This window comes from Cyrtonyx montezumae, unplaced genomic scaffold, assembly GCF_038088225.1.
Source record: "Cyrtonyx montezumae isolate F1298 unplaced genomic scaffold, pur_monq_1.0 scaffold_9, whole genome shotgun sequence".
NCBI lineage: Eukaryota > Metazoa > Chordata > Aves > Galliformes > Odontophoridae > Cyrtonyx > Cyrtonyx montezumae.
Genome location: NW_027072100.1, coordinates 5,341,791 through 5,369,771, shown reverse-complemented (window position 1 = coordinate 5,369,771; position 27,981 = coordinate 5,341,791). Strand labels below are relative to the sequence as shown.

The window sequence follows — 27,981 nt, the reverse complement described above, 5'->3', positions numbered from 1 at the left end:
GGCCTGTGTGAGAGGCAAAAAGCTTCCACTGACTCAAGTGGAAAGAGGAAGCTCTGCAGCAGTGCTGCTGGATGGATGGCGGGCTGCGGACGGCTCCACGAGCCCCCCCAAGGTGACCTCCACGAGCCCCCCAAGGTGACCTTCTCCTGAGCAGCGTGGAGGACTCCGTTCCTCTGCCCTGCCTGGGCTAGAAGCATCATGGCCTCATGGGAACACAACAGTGGGAGGATGGGGAGCTGAAGGTTGGAGAGCTCCGCCAGCCCAGCTCCCTCCCTTCCTCCGGAGAGCAGCGCAGTGGTAACCAGATCTGAAATGTACTGCAGAGGACACGGACGGATCGATGGAGGCATCTGACACAGCAAGAAGCTGAGGAGAGCTGCCCAGCCAGACCAGGCTTCTGCGATGAACGCAGCAGGCAGCAGCTCTCTCCTTGGGCCTCGAGGGATGCTGAGATGTGCCCTCCCAGCTCCCACCCACAGCCCTTAGGACCATCTGAGAAGGGAATGGGATGGGACCAAGTGCAGGGGACAAGGGCTGGCACCACACTGCCCTAAGGAGAGGGGTTAGCCAGCAGCACTGCTGCCATCCACGGGAAGCCATGCTGGAGGTGGGGCCGAGGAGTGGGGTGCTCCTGGGGAGCTCCATGGGGATGTCTGTGTATTTTACACTTGAACCCAGGGAGCTGTGCCTACCACAAAGCCTTGCTCAGGATGAGGAGGGCACAGAGGTGAGGAGCAAAAACCAAAGAGCAGAAAAGAACTGTTATGCTTGCAGCAAATGCCAGCGGTGCTCAGATGCTGTGACTCAGTTTTCACCCATCCCACCCATCGATGCAACTGAGTTTCCGTGACAGTAATTTACCAGCAAAGATGACTGCTACCCAGAACCTCCAGCGAGCACCAAGGAGATGCCTTATTTCTGTCTTTGCAAGCACCTGAGTTCTGCATTTCCAGAAGAGAGTTGGGAAGAAACGCACGTGGTACAACACCATGCAGCAGAGGAGCTCCAAGCACCGAGCAGCCCCAGTGGGCAGTGTGATCTTCACTTCAGATGCAAGGAGCAGGAGCTCTTGGTGATGTCCTTCACACCCTTGCAGCCAGACTCCACTACTGCTTGGCTTCACCTTGTCTTAACAGCCTCACCTGGGATTTATTTGGTCTCCAGCCCTGGAGACGAGCTGCTCCAGGGCTCACACCAAAGCTGACACGCCAAGGCTCTTGTCTCTCGGTGCTTTCCCTGACCACGCTCCAGCAAGCAGCAAGGCCTCTCCAACAGGCTGTCACAAGGCATTAAAATGACTGATGAGACACTGAAGAGGAACGAAAAATGAGGAAAAACCACTTTCTGATGCTTCCCTGAGAGCCAAGCTGTGTCCCAGCCAGAACAACCAGAGGTGGACGAAGGAAGCCTGCACGATGGCAGCTGGCCCCAAAGAGAGAGCAGATGCACCCCGCTCGGTATCTGCTGCCCATCTGATAGGGGCTGGGCTATCTGCAGCTCGCTCTCAGCTCGTGCTGAGAAAGGTCACGCTGTCAGTCGGTGCCTGAGCGTTGGGCAAACAAACACAGCCACCCCCACCAGCTGGAAGGCAGATTTATGGGGTGCAGATGTACAGGGCGGGTGCTGAGGGGGTGAAAGTCCCCTGGGACAGCCTGCGCTCTCATGGTCCCACATCTCCACCCAGACCATCCCAGGAGCTGATGCACAGCTGGGACCTGTGTGCTGTGTGGCTCCGGGCAGCAGCTGGGGCTGGGAGAGCAACGCAGTCAGCAGCGTGGTCCCTGCAGCTGGAGAGCAGAGGGGAAAAATAGGAGGTGAAGCAATCCAGAGAAGCAACCAAATAACCTGCACCATCCTCACGATTCTCTGCAGATGCAGCAACAGTGTGACCCCGCAGCAAGGGCCCGGAGGAGGAGGGACAATGCAGGCACAGCCGGGAGAGATGGCTTTTAATCAGCACGTTACCCGGCTCTTCTTGGAGCAAGTAAACAGGAAAAAGCCTCTTGAGCAGCTGCTCTACCCAGCATCCCTGCGGGGAGCAGCCTGCCTTGATGTCCCTCCAGCACGCGTGCACTCGTGAAGTCTTCTCGGGGACAGGGAACGCAGGGAAACCACTGGCCCTGGCACGGAGAGCTGACCTGCTGGCATCACTGCATCCAAAACCAGCCAGGCCGCTGCTGCCCCAGCCCAGGAGAGCCCCACACAGAGATGCAGGTCCATATCTGGCACGTGTGTCCTCGCCCTGGGCAGGGCTGAGCAGGCAGGGCACAGATGCTGTGTGGGAAGGTGAGCACTGGGGTTTCAAGCCCAGGCTGATGCGACCTCAGTGCTGACAGATGCTCACATGAGACACGGGAGAAGAGAAAAAGGGAAACCTACTGTGCAGCCCTGGGGTGTCAGCTCAGCCACCTGGAGCAGCACCTCAGACAGAGGTCTTTTCAAAATAAATAAATAAATAATAATAAAAAAGAGGGATGCTCCAAGAAAAGGAAAATAAATGCCTTTGTGATGGGCTGGGGAGGAAAAGCAGCTGTGGGGCACGGCCTGCAGCCCTGTGCTGCTCCTCAAGGCTGCAGCAGTCGGCTCAGCAGCACATCCACCGTGTGGGAGCTCAACTCCATGGACTGCGACCTTTGTCTGGGTAATCTTTAGAAAAACACCGTGGGCTGGTTTGCCTGCAGAATGCCAGGCACGCTACCGGGCACCGCAACAGCGACCAGAGAAGGGATTATTGACTGCAATCTCAGAACCACAAGTTTTTGTAAATAGAAGGTACGAGCTGCAGAGGAAAGCAGGAGAAAGGTCCATTTGTGAGTCTGGGTGGTTTTATGTGGCCTTCCAGCTGGCTGAACCCAGAACCCACAGCTCCAAACAGACTGAACAGCCACCCCACCACACAGCCAGCATGAAAAAGCAACGTGACAGTGCCAGTTCTGGTGAGCAGAGCCCTGCAGTGCCTGACCCAGCAGCTCAGCAGCACGGACACGCCGGGTGAAGCTGTGAGCCTGGCAGCACTCTGTCCCCACGCACAGCACGTGTGAGATGTTCAGGAGATCTCACATGTGATACCGGGATGAGAGACCCAGCAACAGACACGGAAATGAGCTAGCAGCTTCCCGGTGTGAGCTTGCTCACAGCTCATTGCAGACAGCAATTCCCCCCACACTGCCTCAGCTCTCAGTTGAACACACAAACCTTCCTCTGCTCCATGCTGCTCTTCCCCTGCCCTGGCAGGTGCCCTGTACCTTGCTCTGCTGCAGCATCTCTGAATTCATCAGGCCGAGGGGAAGAGGTACGAGTGGATGAGGTGTAACTTTCCAAAAGCATTCTGAGCACCTTCCAAGAGTGCTCTTCCTGGCTTGCCCAGCTCCTCTGCCTGTTTTGCACTGGATCTCACTGCCCGCAGCAGCCCAGGAGCAGGGATGCGGCCCTTCCTCCCCCACTCCCGTTCAGCCCTTCCCAGCAGGGAGATGCTTATGGCTGCACTCGAGGAAGCAAAGTCTGTCCCATGGACGACTCTGATGGGCCGTGCCCCCGCTCTGCGCCCTCATCACAGTGCAGCAGCATCACTGAGGCCACCTCCCACGGGACACAGAGCTCTCCAGAGGAGGAGGACTCAGCCCCAGAGCAGCGCCTGCATTCCCAGGACCGACGAAGCCCAAGAAAAGCTGCACCCTTTCCTGCAGCGTGGCGGCCACACGCAGACCTGAGCACACAGCACAGCCTTCGTGCCTCCCTCTGCAGTCTGCCAGATAGGCAGAGGGCCGTGCAGGGCCGGGGGACAGCGATGGATATCGGCGGCAGCCGCACGCGGCGCCCTGATAAGATAACGGGGGAGCGAGCGCTCTGCTGGCACTGATAGCAGTGACCACCGCGCTGTGTCCCGGCAGTGCAAAGGGCAGCGGAGGTCAGAGGATTGGAGGGGGGGAGGAGGGGAGGCCGGGGCAGAGGCAAATAGCATCGCTGCTGTCCCTTAGAGACGGAGCAAGCCGCCCTGCGGGGTCACTTCTCCCGTTTCACAGTTCTGCCGTCTTTCTGCACTGGCACAACCACCTCCACCGGACTGAACTCATTTCACCGAGAGCCAGAATGCACACAGGGCTTTCTCGAGGTGTTTCCCCCCCTCCCCACCCAACCTTTCCCATAAAACAAACATCTGCTCCGAATTTGCAGCTTGTGCTCTGAGCAAACTCTCTGGGTTCAAGGGAAACAGTTCAATTAGGAGCCGGCCCGCAACCCCCCCAGGATGCAGAGTTAGGGAGGCAGGACCTTCTTACATTAAAAAAAAAAAAAAAGAATTACATAACACAGGAAGTTAAAAAAACGTGCATAAAAGACAAAGGACTCCGGGGATCAGCTCTGCTGCGCTCGGGGTGATTAACAAAAAGAACTGAGAACTGTTAGGGCTCTTCCCACCTTAACAGCCCGGCCCTCGGCGGAGTTATTAGCGAGAAAGCGCCGCACTGATCATTAGAGCTGGCTGAGAGCGCTCAGCATAAAGACAAATATTAGTGGAAAAATGACGACTTTTCTTTTTGTTCGCACAGATCGCTCTTTTTGCACGAGATTTTGGCTTTGGAAAAGCACAGAGATGGAGCCCACAGCTTTCCAGGAGATGCTCCCCACCGCCCGACCCACCTCCTCCTCCTCCTCCTCCTCTTCCTCCTGCCCCAGCGGAGCAGCCTAAGGAGGAGCAGAGATGGGCCCAAGCAGACAGAGGAGGTTCTTCATCCCAGCCCAGCTGGCCGTGCCCGCTGCTGAGTCAGAGCTGCTGCAGCCGGGAGGGCAGGGGACGCCCGCAGTGAGCGCTGCCCATCACACAAGGTCACTCTTTATGTGACACGCACAAAGCTCTACACAAGGGTCACCCAGACAGGTCCCCCCCTCCTCCTGGCACCAAAGGTATCGGACCCCGAAACCCCAACCGTGGTTGTGCTGATGGTGATGTGCCTGTGCCTCTGTGTGCGTGTCCAGACCCACAGAGCAGCAGCACCGCCGCCGCCCACCCCATGGGGCACAGTGTCTCTCCAGCCCAAGCTCAGTGCTGCTGTGAGTGCAGGACGTCCTGCACACGGGGCTTCACTCGTGGAGGAGGGCACTCTCCCAGATGTGGATGTGACCCAAGCCTGAGACGGCTGGGATACCTGTAGATGCTCGCTCACTCTGAAAGGGTCTACAGAATCATTGAGGTTGGAGAAGACCTCTGAAATCCCCAATCCCACCCCACCGTGCACACTGACCACGTCCCTCACCGCCACATCCCTGCAGCTCTTGAACACCTCCAGGGATGGGGACCCCACTGCTCCCCGGGCAGCAGTGCCACTGCATCACCGCTCTTCCAGAGAAGCTTTTCCCAATATCCAACCAATCAAAACCCAAAATGGTTCCTACCTGGACAATTCATGTCCAGGGCCACCCAAAGCTCTCTGCTGCTCTCCATCCCCCAGCAAACGCCCATTCCCAACCCGCAGCAGTGGCAGCAGATGCACAGACCCCACGCAGGGGGGTGGAAGCACAGCACACCTTGAGGGTTACATCTGAACCAGCGCTGCCTCGGGGAGCAGCCCCGGCTCCTGCTCACACCCCAGCACAGTTTGGCCATGGGGGAAACAGCGCAAAGCAACAAACAGCCACGTTCTGCCCAGGACATCTCACAGTGAGCAGGGCAGGACGGCTTCGATCTTGGAGCTGGGGGACACCATGGGGGGAAGCGAGGGCTCCGGCCTGGGGGTGGGCCACGCTGGGACGCTGAGCACGAGACCACTGGTCCCAGCAGCAGAGTGCAGCACACGGGGTGGAACCTGTGATTGGAGTTCGTCCATTCCCATTTTTCTGTTGCTAAAAACCCATGGATCTTTAGCACGATTCTTATTTGATCGCCTCTGACCCCGGGACATGCTCTCTGCTTCTTCCACCCCGCTCCTGGCTGTCAGCACAGCAGCAGAACCCCGCAGGCACACCACCAGCACGGCTGAGGTTTGGGAGATGGATCCCTTGGGATGCGTGGTCCCAGCCCCACATGGGGGTCTGCCCGTGGGGAGGCAGCGGGGGCACCCCCCTCGCTCCTACTGCCTGAAAGCTCCATGGAGAGAGGGGAGAATGCCACGGGGAGCTCAGCATCTCCAGGGCACAGCCCCAAAACGAAGCAGCGTTCTGGGGTCCCACTGCAGGAGCACAGAGACCACCACACCTCCATCCGAGGTCACAGCAGGGCTCCCGATCTCACCACCCTGGGCCTGCAGCTCTCGCATAGGACCACGGTCCCGCCACACCTCCTCCGTGTCACATCACCCACGGGATGAGCGGGGCGACACAGCGCTGGGGATGGGGACTCAGAGCAAAGAGCCCAGGCTCGGAAGTTTCCCAGCGCAGGGCCTCCCCCCCTCCCCTTCCCACCTCTCCCTGTGGTCTCCCGCAGCTCTGACAAATCTCTGCCCCCGCAGAGCGCCGTGTGCGGGAAAGAGCCGCCGCTAAACCGCGTCCCACCGCAATCCCGGGGGGGTCCGAACCGGGCGGTACCGAACCCGACGGAGCCCCATCCTCGGGGAAGCGGAGCCGCGCTGCCGCATCGCGCCCGGTTCGTGCTCCTTCCATCCCATCTGTTGCTCTGAGTCGCAGCCCCCGAGCGCTCGTACCGCGCGGGACGGGGACGGGACCGCACCGCACATCGCGGAGGGGCTCGGGCTGCCCCGGGGGGGGCGGGGGGGGGCACCGAAACCGGACACCATCACGTGCGGCCGCGCCGCGGGATGCGCACGGAGCTGCCCGGGGGAGGGGGGGAGGGCTCCTTTTGTCTTTTTTTTTTCCTCCTTCTTTATTTTTTCCCTCCCCTCCCCGCCGATCCTTACCCCGGGTTGGGGAGGGAGGGTGCGGGGAGGCTCCCGCCGCCCCCAGCCCGCAGGAAGCAGGAACACCTCGTCCTGCTTTTCCTGCCCGGTGCCGGGTTCCCGGGGCGGGGAGTGGGAATTGGAGGCGGCGGGGAGGTGGGGGGGGGGGGGGGGGGGAGGATGGGCTCTGCTCTCACTCACCGGCTCCCTCGGTCTTCTCGGATCCGCGGCTCCAGGTGACCTGCCGCGTTTCCAGCTTCACCTGGAAAGTTTTCCTCTCGGGCCGCTGCGACTTTTTGGAGTAGAAGAGGGTCATGACGGTGCCCACCTCCAAACTGCGGCAGAGGTGCGCTGCCTCCGCCTCGCTGGGCGTCCCCGGCCCCGCCGCCATCAGCGCCCGCTCCGCTCCGCTCCGCGCTGCGAACAAAGGGGAGCGGAGCGCCCGCAGCGCCGCCACCGCCGCGCCCCGACCCGCCCGCCCCGCGGCCGGGAGCTGCGGGAGGAGGAGGAGGAGGAGGAGGAGGAGCGAAGGGGAGGAGCGCGGCCGAGGGACGGCGCCTCCACGCGTGGGGCCCGCGCGGTGCGGGGGGAGAGCGGGGAGGATGCGTGGAGCGGCCCGCGGGTGGGTGGGTTGGGGACGCGGGGGTTCGCCACGCGCGGGTGGAGTACGGGGGGATGGGGGAGGGGGTCTGCGCGCCCACGGGCGCTGTAGAGATCGCGGGTGGGCGGCGGCGGAGGGCCCCGGGTGCTCCGATGGGCGGCTATGGGCTCGGATTCGCGGGGCTTCCGTGGAGGGAGGGGGGACGCACGGAGTTTGGGCCGCGGTGCAGCTCTCCCTGCTTCAGAGGGACCCACGCGTGGATCAAACTCTGCGGTGGAAGCGCCTGGAGGTGGCGTGGAGAAGCAGGTGATGGGGATGGCGGCGGCACGGGGGCTGCGGGTAGGGAACCCCCCCGGCCCCCCAGCCCGGCCCCCAGCTGCGCTCAGCTGGCTGCCAGATGTGTGCTGCCAAACAGCTGCCCCGGGCCGGGGGGGCCGAGCGGTGTGGGAGGCCCGGTGTGGCAGAGGGCACGGCTGTGGGGTCAGTGGAAGGGCTTACAGCTTGTGGTGTCCCCCTGCGTGTGGGGCAGGGCATGGGGTGGGCGTGGGAGTGGGTGGGTGCCAGGTGTTCCCCACGCCAGCAGTGGGGGCAAGTGGGAGGCAGTGATTTGCTGCTGGTAGAAGCTGAATGCAACGTGTCCCATATAGCACCTATAGTTCTGTGGTGATTACGTATTTGCCACGCACGTCTGTACGTTCTATAGGAACACGGCGTGTGGCTGAGCACTGCCTGGCACAGGGCTGACCCCACAGAGGGCACCACTCACTGTGGGGGCACCATCTCAGATGTCTGGTTTTTTAGGTGGCCCTTCTGATTTTTAGGTGGTCCTGCATGGAGCCAGGAGTTGGACTCGATGATCCTTTTGGTTCTCTTCCAATTTGGGATATAGGATTCTATGATTCATCGGACCCCAAAGTGAGCTGCTGCCTCCACCAGGCTCCAAAGGGACATGTGTGAGCATGCACCCACTGCAGCCCCACAAGTTTCACAGCTCAGGGTATCTCTCAGTTTTGGGATGGACAGAATAAGATACAAACCTGCCCCCCTGTGCTATGCGAGGCTCATCCCAGGTCCCAGAGGGAAGCTGCTCCCCACTCATCCCTGCTCCGGAGCAGCAGGAAGCAGCCTGCTCCCAGGGCTGCTCAAATAGCTCTGATAGCAGAGTGCTGCAGGCACTGCATTGCTTTGAGGGCCCCAGCTCCAGAGCCCACCTTCTTGGGGGGAGGTGGAGGTACACAGCGAGAAGGAAAGGTTCAGCAGACACCTCCAGGTTGGATGAATGGCTTTTCAGACTTGTGCAATCCTTCAGCATCCGTGATGCTGCATTCTGATTCTGTTGGCCAGCATCTTTCAGCTCAGCCCTCTCCCCTCCCTGGGCTCGTTTGAAGAAATCCCTCTCCACGTTCCCCAGGTGGGCGGGGTGAGCTCTCCTAGCAGGCACAGCACAGAGAAGGGCCCCAGGGCTGGGGAAACAAAACCCTGCGGCCAACCCTGCAGGATGCTCAGCATCCCTCCTACAGAGAGCCCAGGAATCGCTGCGTGCTGTGGGAGCAGTGCTGAGGAGCCCCATCCTCTGCTCAGCGCTCTCCCCCAGCGGTCCCCAGTGAACAGCAGCACTGGGGCAGCCACAGCCCAGGATGGAAAGCACGGGAACGTGGTGCCTCTCCTCCCGGGCTCTCCAAAACCCTGCAGGATTATAGCAGCACTCGAATGGGACCCACTGCAGCCCGCGGTTCCCTGCAAGAACTGCAGGCTGCTTCCACCTCCCAGCTCACCTGGTTTCAATTTGCAGCCTGTGAGGCCATGGGGGGGGGGATGGGGCTGCAGCCTTCCCCAGGCTGCCTGCAGCACAGCTGGGCTGGTGGAGCACGAGATCCAGTTCCAGCCCAGCTCACCCTTTGTGGTCCCATCAGTGCTCCCACCCAGGAGAGGCTCAGCCCCCTGCAGCACGGGATGGGAGCTGCATTGTGACCCACACCCCACGAGCTGGGGCTGCAGGGCTCACCCCACGGCCCTGGGGAAAGAAGACGCCGACGCCGACGCTGCGTTAAGTTGTAGGAATTTATTTTAAATAACCTACAGTTGATTAAAAGGGAATTCATGATAAAAATAGAAGATACTTGTTGAGGAAAGGCTGCAGGAAATGGTCTTCGCACACACACTACGCTAACAATGCCTCTAAAACTAATGATTATAGCAAAAAAAAAAAAACCAAAAAAGGTTTCACATTAAAATTCTGCTTTGTAATTTTTTTTTAATTTTTTTTTACACAATTACAAAAGAAAAAAAATAAAATAAAAGCCCTAAAATCTTAATTATTTTCCTGTTTTGGACCGATGCTCATTCGCCCTCGAAATTTTTGACCTGTGAAACTTCTTTTTTACACAATAAAATCTTTCAAGTAAAAGAGAGGGGGGGAGCAGGGCTTAGAAAAAAAGGAGGGGGGGATGGGGAAGGTACAGCGGTCTGAGAAACCTAAAAAGTGAATATCCTCCACATGTACAGTGTGCTCAGAGCAAAGCGTGACGGGGATGGTGCTGCTGCCCCTTCCATCTGTGCTCAGATCCCACACCAGCTCCCATGGCCGCCCCCCCCACCCCCCCTCCATCGAATCAATGTGATCTTTAAGATCAAGAAAAAAAGAAAAAGAGGTTTAAATATTTTAAAATAATTAAAAGAAATAAAAATTCACATTTGGAAAAAAAGAACACGCCGAAGTTGGGCGGCCCATCCTCTGTCCATCCCCCATCCATCCCTCCCTCCCCACCTCCCCAGTCCATCCCCCATCACGCTTTGCTTTGAACGAGTGTGGTGGATATTTGTTATACTCATGTCCTAATGCCACGACCGTTTTCAAGTGACAATTTAAACCAAAAGAAAAAAAACCTCGGGTGGTTCCAGGACTGTGACAGCTGTAAGAGGTGCGTTGGGTCTCTTAATCTGTATCTGTTAAATTCTGAAATGGGGCAGGAGGAGGGGTGGGGGAAGGGCGGGGGTTAAGGAGTCCATTTTCTATTAAAATATAGAAGTTATTGCAAAACCCTAACTGTAAAAACGCACCAATATAATTGGATTTTGTATACAGTAGCTAAAGGTTCCCACGCTCTCAGTGTGATGGTGAATTTGCCTGGCGGAAGGTTGACAAATCCTCCATCCACTTGCTCTGCCTCAAGAGAAAAACCACACAAACCAGACAGCTAGAATTTGGATCTCTGAAACATTTTTAAATAAGTTGTCCATAGGACAACTGGCTCAGCTCCTTTAGGATATTTCCAGGTTATGCTTTCTACAAGATGTTGGCTGTTTTATCCAATGCTCACTTGCCCCTTTTCTCCCCCCTCCCCAGCATCCAAGGACAAGTAAGGCTCACAGTTTATCAATCTTCCTAACAACCAGGCTACTCCTCCTTTTATTCTCATAACATTCATCTCATTAAAAACAGGTTAAAACTCATAGTTTTCCTCTGCCATGTCGATAGCCCAGGCAAATTTCTCTCGCTGGGTTTTGTTATATATCTTCTCTATAGGAATTCCCCACTTCTTACACCTGCAGAAGAAGAGATGCTGTTAAGTGTCAGCCCAGCACAGCTCTCGAGCTCTTGTGGTGCAATGCTGCTGCACCTCCCTCGCTCCGTTCCATCACAGACACACACCCACCCGGCAGGACCAGTGTCCCAGCACCACACCCTGCACATTCTGACCCATCAGCTCCCAGCACAGAGCTGCCTAGGACTGCCTGGCATGTGGCACCTGCCCCAAGAGATCCATTTCAAACTTCCCCAAACCATGTGAAAACAGAAGGGAAGGCTGTAACAGGACAGAGCTCCCTGGCAGCACAGGGGCACCGCTCTCAGCCACAACCCTTGCCTACAGACTGGGATTACATGCACGTGGAGGTGTGGTTCCCTTCCCCACAGTCCAGGGCAGATGCTTACCAAGCAACAGAGATCCTAGGATCCAGATAGTTGAGTTTGGAGGTGCTCAAGGCGATCTGCTTGTTCTCCTCCCTGTCTGTAGCCTGAACCTCCAGCTTCATCAGCTGCTCCTCAATCCTCTGCACTGCTTTCTTCTTGCTCTCCACCGCCCTGGGATGAGGGAGGAAAACATAGTTAATGCCTAATGCCCTGCTGGGCTTGAGACAACGGTGCAGAAGGAAGGCAAAGGGACTCTGCTCCATGTAAGCAATGCCACCAGCCTCAAAAGGCAGTTGTGTCAGCACAGATGGTGACACAAAACACTCAGCACATGCAATTAAGAACTGACATTTTCAAAGATGCAGCACAGAAATCCTAAGCAGTAGTTTTGTTTTAAAGGGTTGGAAGCAACAGCCTCAACTACACTGATGCTACACCCACTTTAAAACCAACCCACCTATACCTCTGTAAATAGTCATGTTGTGATTCTGCCTTCAGAGCTCCCTTAACCCAGCAGCCCTGTGACTATTCTGCAGAGCACAGATGGCTTGAAGGCCATTTCTTCATGCACAGAAGAAAGAGGGGATAAGAAAGCTTGAGAAAGTCTTCCCAAATCAATTGGATCACAGGCTGGGGAAACAGAACCGAGGGCTGAAGCACCCATTTGGAGCTCGAGGTACTGGGAGCATTGCACAGCCTAGTAGCACCAGCCTTACTTTTTAGACTTCTCATCCCTCCGGACCTTGGCATCAGCTTTGGCGCTTTTCAGTTCTCTCCTGGCATCAGCTAACTGCTCCTTCTTGGCATCGATCTAGGAGAGGCAAAACCAGAGGGCGGCACTGTCAACAAGCTGCAGACAACTGTGGCAGTCACCCCTGGGCAGCATGACCAAAGGAGTGAGTTCGTGACCAAGTTCAGAATTTATCAGCACTCGGGTGCACTTCTTCAGAACAACTAGGCCAGTTTGCTGCAAATCCTATTGTGGTGAGAAGTTTCCATCGGAAAACAGGGTTCCAGTCACTGCCAAAGACACGGTGGAGTGCTGGTAGAAAGCTCCTGGAAGCCTTCTCATAAAGCTACAACGAAGCAGGCAGAGGGACTTGCCAACAGCCCATCTAGGCAGCCTGCCTATCTCCAGTGTATCCCACCAGTACCACTTCTGAACGTACCATGGAAGAACGATCCCTTTTCCCTCAGCAGGTATCTGTTCTTACCCCCAAATCCTTCAGGCTGAAAAGTATTAAGGCTTCAGACAGTTCTCCAGTGGTAAATTTAGGATTCAAGGAGATTAAGCATTATTCATCCCCTTCAGCCAATCCCCTTAAACATCCCCCGGCAATAAGATCTAGGGTGAAGGCAGCCATGTTAGGTGTTACAGAAGCAGGGGTCACTGCAGTGCAAACCAGAAGTCCTGATTGTGAAGGTTATTCTAAAGCCAGACCAGAAGCAGACCTAACCCCTTTGGACCTCACGACCTCCACCAGAAACAGTTTGCAAAGGAAGAAGTCAAGTCAGAGGGGCACAGTGTGTCACATATGCAGCCGGCACTGACAGTGGCCTGGGATCCACACAACCAGAGCAGGTGCCCACTCTGGGTTCTTCGGGGGATACAAATCAGAGCTAGGCTGCTGCTCTGCAGTTTTGATGGTAGCAGAACTCACTGTCTGATCAGCAACAGAATAAAGGGGCTGGTCATCGTCTTTACGAGCATAAGACTTCTAAGACTGAAAGGTGGCCCTTTCAGCTCAACACTGTGCTTCTAAAGTCTGCCTCTCCAAGCAGGCCCACCTGACACAGCACTAACCAATTCCTGACAGGGAAAAACAGGCTCTGCTTCCATTTCACCTCATGTGAAAGGAAACACTACTCTTGGGATGCAGCACTTGGAGCCCTGCCCCAACCCAAGGGCAGGGGGGTACCTTGCTCTGCAGGTTCATCATGGACTTCTCAAAGGTCTTCGGTGGAGCCCTCTGGTGGTTACACAAAATGGCAACTGCTCTGTTGGCACGGTTATAGGAGAGGATCTTCGCTGGGATGTTATCATCCGCTGCAAATGTAAAACAACGTGGTGAGCAACAGGTGCTCTACAGGGCTGAGTGGCCCCAGTCAGCACCCCCAGCAACTCTACAAGCTCACAATCACTGGGACGGTCTCAACACCACACTCTAATCAAAGTGCTAAGAGCCTGACCATTCCCATTCCCAACCTTAACTCTTTCAACAGCAACAAAGACAACATTTGTCCCTCAAGAAACAGGGGAAGTACACCTGTGCTCAACAGCAGAGTGCTGCTCAACATGCTGTTGGACTTCAGTTTCCTCCAACGCATCCACTTTGTAAAGCTGATGAAGTGCAAGCTAGCAGTTCTCTGACTGTATGTGAACGAGCAACCAGAAACACGGGACTGTTCAGAGACTGCCCATCACCCACAGCATTTCACAGTTAACAGGAAACAAGCAGATTTGGTTAAGGCCAGGCATAGCTTAGCAGGCAAACCATAGTGTGCTCACAGATGAGCTCTGTACCACCACACCACTGGGCTATTCAAGCACTCTCACACGAGGAGAACAGTGACCAAATAGTGGCAGGCCAATAGAAGGTTAAGCTATGTGTGTACTGCAGGATGGGAACTGTCCCCCTCAGTGCTGCAAGGATAGGACTTACGATTAGTGAGCTCCTTGAGCTGCTGCTGTAGCGTGATGGAGGCATTGTAAGTACGGAATACCTTGGCTGTCAGTCCCTCCATAAGGTCTTGAAGATGTTTATTTAAGATACTGGTCTAAGAAAGGAGAAAGGAGAAAATAGAATTAGGATTGACTACAGAACTGACATCTCTGGACACACTGAAGATGATGGTACAGCTCATGGCTGAAGCACAGCTCAAATACTTGGACCTGATACCCAGTGGCCAAAACATCACTGAAGTCACAAGAAAAGTGAAAAAAGAAATGGAAAGTATTAGACTAGTACCAAGCACCACGAATGGTCAAATAACTTTCCTTCATTGTGGAGGTTTTGTTTCCCAACAGGTAGAAATGTGCCTATCCCATCCCAGGGAGTGTGCTTACATCACCACTGTGCTCCCAGAGAGCCAGATGTGTTAGGGATGGCTTCTGAAAGTCTGTCAACTTACAATCATCTTTTAGGAACTGTGAAAAAACCTATCCAAGTCAGAGCCAGCCAGGCTCTCCAGAGTAAAAGCCCATCAACTTCAGGAACCTGCAGCCACAGTGAATACAAACAACAGACTGAGACTTTCACTCAAAGACCTCCAGGCCAGCTCTGGAAAAAAAACCAACCTGCCACTGTAACCATTTCTGGAACAGAGCAGCTGTTATTGCCTAGTGCAGAGTGAGCCTGTTCATGTACCACCGTTCCCTCCCCAATAACTGTGTGCTTACATTGAGGCGGTCAAAAAGGTCATCCTCAGGCTGCTTATTCTCCATGAACAGCTGAAGATTCTTAAAAACCTGCAAGAAAAGAAAACCCACATCTTAAGGCACCAGGGCTGCACAGTGCTGGACAGCATAATATGTGAGGAAGTAACACTGCCAAGATAACATTTTAACTCTTTTCAGGCAACAGTGACAACACTGGGCACAACTTCCTAACAGGCAAATACCCAACCCTCAAGATAATGCTTGTGTTTCAAGTTCTTCCCCGGCAACAGGAGTCCTGGGCATTTATTAATTCTCCTTTTGACTTCTGATCCAGATTGCAGGAGACTTGATTCTGCTCTGCTCAGCTGCCTGAGGAGACCCCAAAGCTATCACCTGCTCCTCTTTCTGTCAATAATTATTCCAACCATTTCCCACAGAGTAAAGCTACCAAAACCCCATCCCTTTGCACTGCAGCATTAGATGTTTCAGCCAGCTCCATCTTAAACAAGTCTCACTGGGATGGGAAAATAATTGAAACCTTTTTGATTATACAGAGATGACAAATCCCAGCTTTTCATCAACACATATTCTTCCTCTATAGATACCTCATACTGAGAGATTTCTAGTTCTACAATAATCAATTCCCCTTTGTAACCTCTGAAGAGACACAAAGGGAGACCAACACCAGTACGTTTAAACTGAAAAACATTCTCTTCTTCAAACAAGAGAGCAAGAACTCCAGCGTATGTTCATTTCTATAGCAGCCATAGTTTGCAGTTCTTCTTCCCCCACTTTGTTTGCCAAGAGGTCAACATTTACTGCAGTCTGTCATCACAATTTATATAGTACTGTATGTGTGTTATCCAACACACAGTGTTGACTGCAGAGGTGTGGGCCAGATGCAAGGTTTGATCACATCTACAAAACCAAAGTCTTTTTGGACAGTGCCCCTCCAGCTCAAAGTGGTGGATGGGGATTTATTCTGGAATGAGTCCAGGATCACAACAGATGTGAAACAGGTAGACAACAAAGAAAAAAAGGAAGATAACACTGCCCAGGAAAGTTTTGGTTGGTAGGTACCAACCAAAGGTGCTACCAGTAAGAAGGGAAGAACATCAACTAATTTTCTGGCTCACTATGCCTGACCAAGGACAAAGCATGCTATTGTTGCCAATAAGATGGTGCACTGACCACGTTTTTCTGCAGTTCAGTCTGTGTGCACATCTGAGAAGATACCTTACCCTCTTCTCAACAGGGACTTTGTTGTAGTATCGGATGGAGTCTTTTCCGAGGAAGTCAAACTCAACCACGTATTCCTGGCCATCCAGTTCAGGATGCAGCTTGATATGTTCTACTCTCAGAGAGCAGCAGCCCACAGTGTCAGCTGTTTCTCCTTCTTCTTTTTCGTTACCAGCTCTCAGAGCAAGCTACATTGATAATAAGACAAGAGAGAAAAACGTTTCAAACCATCCCAGTAAAGGAGAGATGCTAAACAATTCCAGACATGGGGCTACAGGTGTGAGCATCCACAGCAGAAAAGGGAGAAAATGCATTTGAGTGGAAAAAATCCAAAACTTAGAACATTTTTAAAAACTCCGTAGCTTTTCCTGAAATCTGTTTTAAATAACTCTAAAGCCAAAAAACTTCTACCAATCTATCAAAATCTCTTTTTCCAAAATGTTAATTTCAAAATAGTTGACATTTAAAAATAATTTGACACCCGTGTGAACTCAATGTGACCCAAAATCAAGAAGTTCAGTAGTAATACACCTGCTGATTCTACCTTTTCACTGCATGCTAAAGAAACAAACTTCAAACAACATATATGATACCTTCTTTAGGTTAATTGAGTAACCTAAAGGCTTCAGTTGGCTGCATAAAAATGTATCTTAACTGACCTGGCTAATCCAATTTCTAATTGTTTAAGGAAAACCTTAAACAGTCATACGAAAACACAATTATTCAAATAAAAGTTCCCTGATTTGCATCAAACCATTCTGAACAGGAACTGTTAATTTGGCTGGTCAAAATATCATATAGTAGCAAGGCAGCAGCTCTACGAGAGCAGGCTTTAAACAGCACCAAGTAACTTCAGTTTTCTTTATGCTATGGTGAGAAATCTGGCATAATTATGAAACCTCGTGACTATGAGGTCAACTGAAGAGTTGACAAAGTAGCAGAAATTCCCAGCAGGAAAGAGCTGAAACAGCTGGAGACAAAAGGTCCGCAAAGGTCCCAGTAATCCAACTGGGAGATTCTGGGACCCAGCTGTGAATTTTGCCTGAGCTAAAACAATGCTGCCTGAAATAACCACAGTCAGCACAATAGTTTATTGCTCTTGATTTACAGGTAATGGGAAAGGAAAAGGAGATGGAAGCCTGAGCACCAGGAAGTCCCAGGATACCTTGGTAACTGGGCTCAATTCTGCCTTAGGAACGCACACAGCAGTGTCAAGCATCCCCAGCAGGACAGGGAGGGTAGCAGTGTGCTGGGGGTGAGCCTTACTTTATCAATGAAGTACAGTGCCACAGCCCTCTGCCGTACTTTCATCTCTTTGGATTTCCAATCTTCTCGGTACTGATTTCGGATTTTATCTACGCACTTCTTCAACCTCCGGGCTGTCTCATACTTTTGCCAGTCCTTTTCACCCTGAGAAAATTGAAATACAGTCAGCATCAGGAAGCAGGCAGAGAAGCAGCTCCAATCTGCCTCTCAAGGCGTTACAAGTATGAGGAGCAAAGAGCCTCACTGTACAAAAGCACTGAGATTTCACTGCTAAAACAGCTCAGCTTCAAACCACGCTGCCAGGCAGCTGTAAGCCATTCAGATTTCCAGGATATTAAATGCTTGTATGGAAGCAACTATAAAGCCACCAGAGACATCACGTTTTCCTTGCTTCTCAATATATAAACGGTTTCCTCTGCTTCACTCAGATTCTTTCAGCTGTGTAATTAAGCACCCATAAAATGTAAAGGCAATATCACTCGTTCATCAGTATTATTACATATTCAAGCCATGGCAAAAAGAGGGCATGAATTTACAAGGAACAAAAATTTCATCTATACTTGCAGGACAGACATCTTTCCAATCCAGGAAAAATCCCTTACCAAAATGATTTCATGAGAAGAACTTAAATTCTAACCCCTGAATCAAAGATCACTTCTATTTCAGCAGGCTTTTATGGAACCAATCCATTGTCCAGTTATTAGCTCCCAAAGCATGGTTTGTTTTCCTTCAGACATGAGCTTCTCATGCCATCTTCTCAGCTAGTAACATGGCCACATATTTTTATCTTAGGACTGACTACCCAGCAGCTCGTGGTTAGAATTTCACTACACGATCAAGCAGCTAGAAGAGGACAAAATACCCATCAGGGCAAGTTTGTTCTTGAAGAAGTTATTTCCTTTTCAGCTTATAAAAAGTAAAGGATTCCTATCAGGAATGAGACAACGCTCTTCAAAAGATGTATTTTTTAGATTTCATCTGCTGTCCTGTGCTGCTGTTGCATACTCCTACTTCTTTCAAGGGAAAACAGAAGTACACGTACTTCTTATTACTCACCTAACCAACAGCTACACTTGCATCATGGAGACATTACCAGTAATTTTTGTAGGATGTTTTCAACTAATTTTTTACCTTAATTCTTGAGCTAGGGTTCAACATTATGTATTTGATAGAGCCTTGGATGTTCTCTGTCCACGACACTAGCCAGGTGACCTTGTTATCATGCCGGACCTCCTTCCATTTGTGTCCTGGTGGTGGGAGAGGGACCCTGGAATCCCTGCACAGAATTAAAGAACAGTAAATGAAAACTATTCCAAGGTATTTTAAACATCAAAATGCTTTAAGTAATGGATATCATTACACAAAGAAAGCACAAGTAAAGGAACTGACACCAAGTAACTACAAATTTTCACAAGTAGGAAATCTAGTCAATCAAACTGAGTAGTCAAAGATAAATACAATTGCTATCAGTGAAACACACATCCCTAAGAAGAGCTTTCATTTACTGACAGTGCAACAGAACAGATGCTTATCAGGGCAGGACTGAAGACAGGCCCACCAAGATAAGGAGCACGTGTACTTCTACATGATAGATATCAGCCTACTCAGAAAAGAAGCTATCCTAACTCCAAGAGGTGCAAAACACCCAACGCTCACTTGCTGCAGTTAATGATGATGTCTTCCGGCATGATGCGTCTCTTCAACATGCCCATTTTGGGATGGTTCCCCCGGCCTCGGAAGAGACCTGGAGGTTCAATCTTAAAGTTAGCAATCCTCTCTTTGTGGTTGTCCATCACACAGTAACCATATTCCTTCAATAGTCGCTCATTCTCCTCTTTGATTTTCTAGAAAGAACCAAAAGCATAAATGAAACTGCATGCCCAGCTCCATATATGCCTGCATTCCAAGACTGAGAACATTTTGATATTTGCACCACAGTAACACTGAAGACCAACTCAAAGCCAGATTCCCATCATGCCAATGCTGTACACACAGAGCAGCATACTGCCCAGATAAGTATTCACAACAGACAAGCAGCAAAACAAGCAGGAAGAAGGGGACGATGTACGAAACCCCTTAACAGACGAGGGCTGGTGAAGGTGACTATTATTTTGTCCCAACAGAAGTCATCACGTAACACAGCTACAAAGGCTGTCTAAATACAGCAGCCCCACTACAGTACTGACAATTTATATTCAATCCCCAAAATAAACATATGACATCTACTGGATGTTACAGTTTGTTGTTATAATGCAGAAAACCTCCAGCCTTCTGTGTCTGAACTCAGCGTCAGAAAGCAAGCAGTGGAATGTCTCCAGTCTGCTACTGAAGGCATGTCAGGTCTGTGTCAGCAAATGGTCTCAAAGGCAGAACGTGGTCTTCTAACTAAGAATGTGCTGAGATTTCAATGTATATTTCTTTGCTTGAACTCAACTTGGAAGGAAAAGCTTGGAAAAATACAAACACTGCAGCCCAAAATAAACTATCTGACCCACAGACAGCACTGTTGTGCCAGCTATGAAACTTTACAGTAAAATCCACTTCTGCTCCATTCTAAGTAATAGTTACTAAGGCTGGGAACTGAGAAAGACTCATGTTTATTGAACAGAATCAGCAACATGACACGAGCTCTCTCACTTGGCAGGACTCCTTTGACTCCAAGGGCCAAACTTTCCAACCTACCAGGCCCTTCACTTTAAGGAGAATTACTGTAACATTGTAAAGGATCAACTGAGAATTTGGAGAACACTTTCCAACTTCTATTTGTAATGTCTCAGTCATTCAAAGCAAACAAGAAGAACACTAGTTTTCTCCTTACAAGCCACTGTAGTTATGCCACTGAAAATAAAACTGGATTTTTAGTTGGAAGACTGCATTAAAAAGAGATCTGTTCTCAAGACATTTTATTCACTATGTGATAGCTGCATCCCTTCCACTATCCCTGATTTTTCCCCTCCAGAACTAAGGGCACCCTAAAATAAAAATTAATCCTTAATTGAACAGCCAATGCTCATTACTGGCCATGGACCAAGGCTCCCATTGACATAACACCTCTGATTCCCAGCATTTACTTAAGATCAAGAGCCTTAACCCTATCAATATCATTCTGAGTCAGGATGAAGTTCAGCTGTAAACACAGTGCTCTGTGCTACCTGAGCTGCAGAGAAAATATTCCTACAATTAATATGAAAGCTAATAATTTGAAAGCTAGTAAACATTGGCAGGGTGAGTAGAGAAACAATTACACAAAGATGTTGACAAGTCAGCACCAACAATTCTGGAATCCCTTTTGGTACCTGTTTCTCCTCCTTGGACATCTGTTTCCTAGCTTCCGTCTGAGCTTTGAAATACTGGCTCATGTGGGTGAAGTCACACTTGCTAAGGCTGGTGATAGTGCTCTTCTCTTCAGAGGTCATTTCCTAGCAGAAAAAAAGCAGTGCTTTACGTTTTCATATGTGGATAATAGAGCTTATCCAACCCTAGACAGTTTCAACAGGGAGTACAGATAGGTTCTCACAATAATCCCCCAGGAATCCTCAAATCTTGCACATGCTGACTCCAGCTAAGGTCAAACAAAGACAAAAGAAAAAGAAAGAGAGCTCATGCAACACTGGTCCTCCAGTGGTATGATCTGTGTGAGCCCTGTGTGATGCTGCACCACCTTGCAGTGTGCTCTCAACTGAACAGTGGCTGGGACTGCTGAGAAGGTGAAATCTAGAAACTTGTCTAGAAGAACTGTGTCAGGTGATCGACAGGTTTGCTTATCAACTGACAACTTCACTGAGGAAGCTGTGGCTTTTAGGCCCTTGGAAGGGGCTTCTTACTGCTATAAAGAATGCTCTCTAAGGGATCTAACAGTCAGATCAGCTCCACCCTTCAAGCTGCAACAGGCAAATTTGGTTTGGAGAAGCCTGACTTTGTCAGTTTAGGAAGGTATAAAATAAAATATAAATTAACTCCCTGGTAAAACCACAGGATAAACTGGAAAACTACACTTTCAGTCGCCAACAGCTAACTCTCTTGTGCACAGAACCCTTTCCACTGTCCTGCACTGAGGGGACACCACCTATGCGTGCAGTTGCCACAGCCCAGGATTACATGCATACCTTTCTCCAGTCCTTAAAAAAGTTTTTCCTGAAGATCTCCTTTGTAGTGTATTCATGGTCAAGCATTTTTGCAAAGAATGTGGCAACTTCTTCTGCTTTGGTGCTCAGCTTCATGACTTTACCTACAAAGAAAGATTTTTAAAGCATGTGGTTTCCTCTGGAATTTAAACATTAAAAAAAGAAAGCAAGAGAGGCTGATGTGAAACAAGTCAGAGATGCATGGCAGGAAGGGGAAAAGGCCTCCTGCAGGAAACCCTCTGCTGAGGCAGCCTGGTGCTGCATACACTCCTGGGGAGATACTGCTGTTTGAAGTGAAAGAGGCAAAGAATTTTATTAGCATTCATATTCTGTCACTTGGACATATGGGAAATACAGACTCTGTATTCCTCTTCAACCCACAGACAGACACGCTCTGGAAGACCCCTTCCAGCCTTCAGTTATTTCTAGCCAGGAAGAGCACTTCCTATATATATACCACACATAGGCTGAAAATTGATGCCAAATACTTAATTCCTCTTCACTGCAGGGAAATGTGTCAGGATTCTGCTAAAAGTCCGAGTCCTTTACCACAGGAACATGTTCCTGTCTCCCCAAATCAGCCTCAAAATACAGTCATTTTTAAGACAGACTGAGTTTGCAGCGAGCAAGAAGGTCACATTTCAGCTTATCTGCAAGACTGCAGTGCAAACTGAAATTGCTGCAAGGAAAAAGGCTAAGGCACAAGAGAAAAGAGGCTGCTGCAGTATCGAAGCTGTGGATCTAACATTCCTATCGAGTCTTTTTGGTCCAGATTGCACTCCTGAGGTGCCAGTGATCCCTGAGAAGGATTTTGCATGCAACTCACATCTCCAGCAAGTTGCAAGGAATATTTGAAGTCCCAGTGGGCTGGCAGACAGTCAACACCTGTGGATTCTGTAATGACTCTTACTGCATAAAAGTCAATACAAGAAGCATCACTGTTGGCTCTAAGTTATTGGGAAAAAAAGCCATGCTTTTGATGTTTATTTTTGTTTATGTTTTTTTTTTTAAGTTACATCTCCAAAAATAAAGCACAGGAGTTTTCTATAAAACCTTAAGATCTATAAAGCCTTGTAAAACAGGACTTCGCCAAAGGTCCTCCCAATGATCTAAGAATATCCCCACAATTAAACGAAACTAACAGAAACTCTGCCAATTTGTAAGCTGCAACCTAAAATACTGCATTTGTTTGCCTACAACAGGAAATGGGGGAAGGGAGAGACAGCAAGGGAAGCCGTTTTTTTCCAGGCTGCAAGTCTAGCTTGAAAGAAACTACCGTGTAAATAACACATTATGGGGTTTAAATGACCAGAGTTGTTCCTAAATTGCTAAGAGTACTACAGGCTCAGTCATGTGTATCTTACCACTTTAAAATAGATTTCATTCTACTGAATTTCTACTTCTGATAAAAGTTTGAAAAGGCTCTCACTGACAGTAATGTATATTTTAAAACAAGCAAACAGAAAAGGAGATGGATTTCAGAGCCCTGAGTGTTAGTTACTGAACTTAAGTGAAAACCAGAAGGCAACCCAGGGACATGAGGAGCAGCAGAGATCACACTGCTGGATCAAACACCACTGCCATCATCTACATTCTTACCTTGCCCCATCTGCACAAAGAACAGTGCAGGTTTAAGGGACCTTTGTGATACAAGAGCAGCTTGCTAACCCAGTCACTCAAACATATAGCCAAGTCCTACAAGATGGCTTTTAGCATTTCAAGCTCCATCACCAAATCTGGCATTGTAAGCAGTACCAAGAACTCTGGCAGACATTAGTTAGATGAAAATGGGCAGTCTCCCTGCAGTGCAATCACGAGGCAAGGGATGGAGTCCTCCAGTGAGATCTGGCAGCCTGGCAGCTGGCTGGACTGCCATAGCGTGGTTATTGGATGCTACAAATCATCCTTAGATAATCTTGAAATTAGACAATGCCTTGTAAGCACAGGGAGCAGCTCTCAGCAGCTGCTGCATAAATCAGACATCTGATTTTTATTTTTCCCCCTAGCTTCTCAAGGAAGACTTATGTGATTGCTTTGTTTGCCAGAATCCATCCCTGCCTCTAATTTCTGTGCCTATTGATCAATTCTTACCATGACAAAGAAAGAGATTGCAAAAATCCCCACATTTCCTAGAGGTTTTGTGAAATAGGTGGCAGGATAGAAGCTTACTGCTGCCTGTGCTAAAGGGATAATTATAGCATAATTTGCCCTTCTCCTCCAGACAGCAGGAAAGATCACACTTTCTTCAATAGAGGGGAAAAATATTTCCAATGTGGTAACAAGTTCTTATCAAATCCTTAGACAGACAGCTGTAGGAAAATAGACATCCTTGATCATTGTGCTACTTGCTTAGAGACAATCTTTACAGGATGAAATCTGTTTATTTCACTATACATGAATGTCACCTATTTCTTAGTATTTAAAAATGTGTCATGTCACATGAAAATAGCACACTGCTTCTGGAAGAGTTCCACGCACAGATGTCCCCTTCACCAAAAATTACACTTCTACCCTTCCGAATGCCTCCCACTTAATTCAATCCTGAGCTAATTTGATCCTTCATTTAACATGATCACAGGACTAAAAGGAAACACACGGGTCATCAAGTCCAGTCTTCAACAGGCATCACATCATATAATCCCTTCCACGTGAGACTAACAGCCAGAGAAGCCCAGCACACGGGAATCCCACAGCAGTTAGTCTTACTACTTCCAGTAATTGGTAAATGGGACCATGACATACACTGGAGAGGTGTATCCTTGGGCTCAGGATGATCTGCATTTTTACAAAGTTATAATCGTTTGTATCAAAATTCAGTAGAGTACTCAGTTAATGTTACCAAATGATCACAAAATTCATCACAGATTGTGGAAACTTCAATTAATGACACTGAAGAAAACAGATGACCAGTGGTGAAGTAGCTACAGTTACGTACTGGGTCACATACTTCTTGGCATAAGAGCCCCTCACACTGTTAATAAAGCTGAGAGATTTATCACATAAGAGTGAGCACAAGTTCATCTCTGTGTCAACTCAGCACAATTCAGCAGACCGTTCCTTTCGCTCTACAAACCCTTCCTTTTCTCAGCAGTTGACGAAGAACTTCTAAGCTAATCACTGTAACAAAATCACCTCCTCAGTCCCTAAAAGATTGCTCCAGGAATGTTTATTTCCCTTCCCAACCAGCTGGAAATGCGGATTAACTCACCATCATAGTAAAACTTGACATTTTCAGGCAGTGGTTCATATGGAGGAGCAAATACAGGACCTTTGTGCTCTAGGAACTTCCATTTAATTCCATCAGGGTAGCGCTCTTCTTCCCACCTTCAGAAGAAAAACACACAGCAATATAATTCAGTTTCCACTCTTTGCTTTGTTACTATGTTGGTGTAAGAGTATGCTACAGAAATTCATAAAGTAATGACTGCTCTCTCAGATACTGACCAAGCACAAATATTCACTCTATTCTAAAAGACAAAACAAGTAGAGGAACATCTACAAACAGGACACCTTTGGTCACAGGTATCTGATGGTCAGTCCTCACCTCCCACTTGCTGCTCTTTTCACAAAAACACATAGATGAGACAGCTTAGAACTTTAGAAAATGAAGAATTCAGTCTTGTAAAGCAGTGAGAATCATGCCAAATTAGAGTCAGCTGTGATCTAACATCAGGTCCAGAATGCCTGCTCAGCAAAGCCAAACAATTGTGGCATATTATGCAGCTGCTTTCAGATGTGGGCAAGTATCCCATTAAGGGCAGAGAGAAAGAAACAGATGTTCATTTACAACCTAAATGAGAGCAAACCTGCTTGGACAAGAAAGAATAAAACCTGCTTTGTCATTTTAAATTCACTTCTGTGTACAAAAAGCGTTCTTGAAGAAAAGCAGAGTAGCAAAGAAGACAGTGCCTTAGAGCACCTCTATAGAAGTGTTTTGTAAATGATGCATTAGGCATCACAACACAGCAAGGCAGGCACTGCCAATCCCAGGTTCCAGCTGAACAAACTCACAGGGCCAGCAATTCATCTACAGAGTCATGCCAGGCCTGCTTCCTCCCCCCAGCTCCCAGTACCCACTGCCCAAGCCACTGATTCCACTCCTTCCCCTTATACTTCTTTCCTGATTACTAGGACATTACTGTTACATACTGCCAGCACAGGACTCCCTGCTGAGACAGGCTATTTTACCTTAGTGATTCATCAACTGGAAGATCATTAATCTGTCACAGTGTTCAGTCTTTGAATTACACAGACAACTCTGTTGAGCAGCCACGACAATAAAATACGTTTAAGCTTCCCTCTGGTGTCAGCCCCATGAAGTAGTTTCCTCCTCAGCTGCTGTGCACCCAGAAGAGATGCACATGTACCTCCAGAAATGTGATGCACAAATAAATACTACATTCTAAAGAGATATCATGAACACTGCACAGAAGATGGGCACTGTCCAGAGAAAAGAGCTTCTGCTAGAAAATACTCAAAAATGCTTCAGTGGTGCCTGTATGCCAACAGTTCAGGAAGAACAATAGTAGTATGAGATAGCACTTTACTACAGTGAGATAGGTGCCATCTCTGACTGAAGCACTAATCCTGAATTTTCCTTATGAGAAGCATAGTGACATCTTTAACAGCAAAGCACACAAGCCCAGCTGTCATTACACAACCTGCGTGTCACATTTCAGTCCTTGGCTGAGAAAAAGGCTTTGAGTGAACAATGAAAAGAAACCAACATTGACATCTGGTTCAGATCCCGAATATCTGCAGTCTTAATGATTGTTCTTAAAATCAATTAGAAATCGGAAATAGATTTTGTCAGAGATACAGCTTAAGCTCTTCTACCCACAAGCTCTTTCCAGCAAGACGTATTCAGAACATCAGTCTCTCCTCCTAGCCAGGGAAATGTTCTCTCCAAGAGTATTTTTATTCTGCTAAGAAGTAACAAGGGAATCATGTGCACTGACTGCTGCTTTATAGAACAGGTTTGTCATTCCTGAACATTTTGTTCTTCTGTCCCTGTTTTCTTATTAAGGATGCACGTGCAACAAGTACTAGAAAGGTAATTGTTTAAATAGATAGCTGAAGCACACTATGTCTGCTGTGAGGGCTACAAGGAAACATGAGATCCACATGGTGGTTTCTAAGCCCACAGCCACCACAAAGTTTGCTGCCAAAGACCACAAATAATTCTGAACCCTACTTCCACCTTCCTAAACCTCGTACATAAATACCAAGACAAAAGATTAAAAAAAAAAAGAAACTCCACCACCACAGAACACCAGTTCACAACCAAACTGCTGGAGGCAGCTCCCAGGCCCATAGCAACATTTGAGAAATTTTCAGCAGGAGTAGGGAGACTGGTATTTATGAGCAAAGTCACTTTTCCAACAACAGCAGAAACAGTGTGAATTGGTCACCCAGGTTCCATAATTAGGTCTCATCCAAGTAAGATTGCCAGGGTGGCTCAGGAAGAGAGCTAAAGAGGGCTTTTTTCTTGGAATGCAAATAGAGAAAACTCTTACTAGAAACACAATATATCTCAGGAATATATTATTTTAAAGTAATTAATTTATCGTAACACAAAGTGGGAGAAATGTTTATAAGGTGTAATCCTAGCTCATATCCTTCACAGTGACAAAGGTTTGAAAATGATCTCTGAAAAACATCTTCAGATGTGATGCACAATGCCAGTGTCCTGGGAATATGCAGTGCCAAGCATCCACATGAGTGAGGATGGAAATACTCAAGGCAGAAAGCACTTCAGGAACCAGCTGAGAAAAATGATCAGATTTTCAGAAAACTGACTCAGATGGAACTTAAAATGTCCTTAAGAGACACAACTGAAGTGCAGATGAAACCCTGTCCAGCAAAGCCACGCTATTCAAAGCTGCAGATGGATGACAGGAATCATCAGCAGAAGGATGCCAGATTTTGTAAAACATGCTTTCAAAGGCAATTTTCCCTTCAACAGCAAGCAAAACTTGCAGAGTTTAATGCAGCCACCTAGGACTGTGCTGCTGAGGCAGATGAGGGGAGAAGCACAGGGCTTTCCAGTAAAGGTTTGCTGTTGAAGGATACAGAATACAGTAAAAGGGAGCTGTGGTAACAATATAGCAATGCTAGAACCAGTGAGGACAGTTGAGACAAAGCCAAAAAGACAGAAGATCAGGATGCTTTAAGAGATTTTCTGTGCCCCCTATCTGTTCAAGTCCTGCAGTTTGTTCATGTCAAAGCACATTATAAACAGGCTGTCAAAGGAAGTTTGAGTTACGAGGTTGTAAGCAAAAAAGAAAAAGTGCTTTCCATTTAAAACTTATTTTCCAAACAGCCTGAGCTTAACCACTCTCTTGACCAGCTTTCACTCTTGTGCCTGAGGCAGGAGCAGTTTGGAGAGGTGCACAGCTGACATCCAACTAGAGGAATAAAGTAGACACTCACTCACATTGCACCCTTTCTGTAACACAGAACACCTACTGGAATACAGCTGTCTCTCACAGCCAGTTAAGACAAACACACACCTCTATACATTCCTTCTGGTACCTCAAGCTCACAGGCTTTCACATGGCTTTGAAGGGTGTCAGTAAGGGACAGGTTCTAAGCACAATAAAACCATCTTTTTTATGGGTAGTCTCTACATT

At 49.2% G+C, this 27,981-nt stretch overlaps 2 protein-coding genes across 5 annotated transcripts in view; both read right to left on the bottom strand.

Annotated features, from left to right (window-relative positions):
• Window positions 1–7,250, bottom strand: part of PLCG1 (phospholipase C gamma 1) — a 28,433-nt gene extending 21,183 nt beyond the window's left edge. For all 4 annotated transcript variants that reach the window (XM_065754288.1, XM_065754290.1, XM_065754289.1 and 1 more), the window contains exon 1: window positions 7,029–7,250. In XM_065754288.1, the coding sequence (XP_065610360.1) occupies window positions 7,029–7,218 (190 nt within the window). In that variant the 5' untranslated portion in view covers window positions 7,219–7,250. The remainder of the gene's footprint in view (window positions 1–7,028) is intronic.
• Window positions 7,251–10,377: 3,127 nt separating this feature from the next.
• TOP1 (DNA topoisomerase I) overlaps window positions 10,378–27,981 on the bottom strand; it is a gene marked incomplete at its 5' end in the record, with an annotated part of 33,310 nt that continues 15,706 nt past the window's right edge. The window contains 13 exons of the mRNA XM_065754508.1: window positions 10,378–10,974; window positions 11,363–11,512; window positions 12,058–12,152; window positions 13,261–13,388; window positions 14,005–14,119; window positions 14,742–14,810; window positions 15,962–16,147; window positions 17,226–17,369; window positions 18,357–18,501; window positions 18,882–19,069; window positions 20,522–20,644; window positions 21,332–21,453; window positions 24,558–24,673. Coding sequence (XP_065610580.1) covers window positions 10,872–10,974; window positions 11,363–11,512; window positions 12,058–12,152; window positions 13,261–13,388; window positions 14,005–14,119; window positions 14,742–14,810; window positions 15,962–16,147; window positions 17,226–17,369; window positions 18,357–18,501; window positions 18,882–19,069; window positions 20,522–20,644; window positions 21,332–21,453; window positions 24,558–24,673 — 1,684 coding nt within the window. The remainder of the gene's footprint in view (window positions 10,975–11,362; window positions 11,513–12,057; window positions 12,153–13,260; window positions 13,389–14,004; window positions 14,120–14,741; window positions 14,811–15,961; window positions 16,148–17,225; window positions 17,370–18,356; window positions 18,502–18,881; window positions 19,070–20,521; window positions 20,645–21,331; window positions 21,454–24,557; window positions 24,674–27,981) is intronic.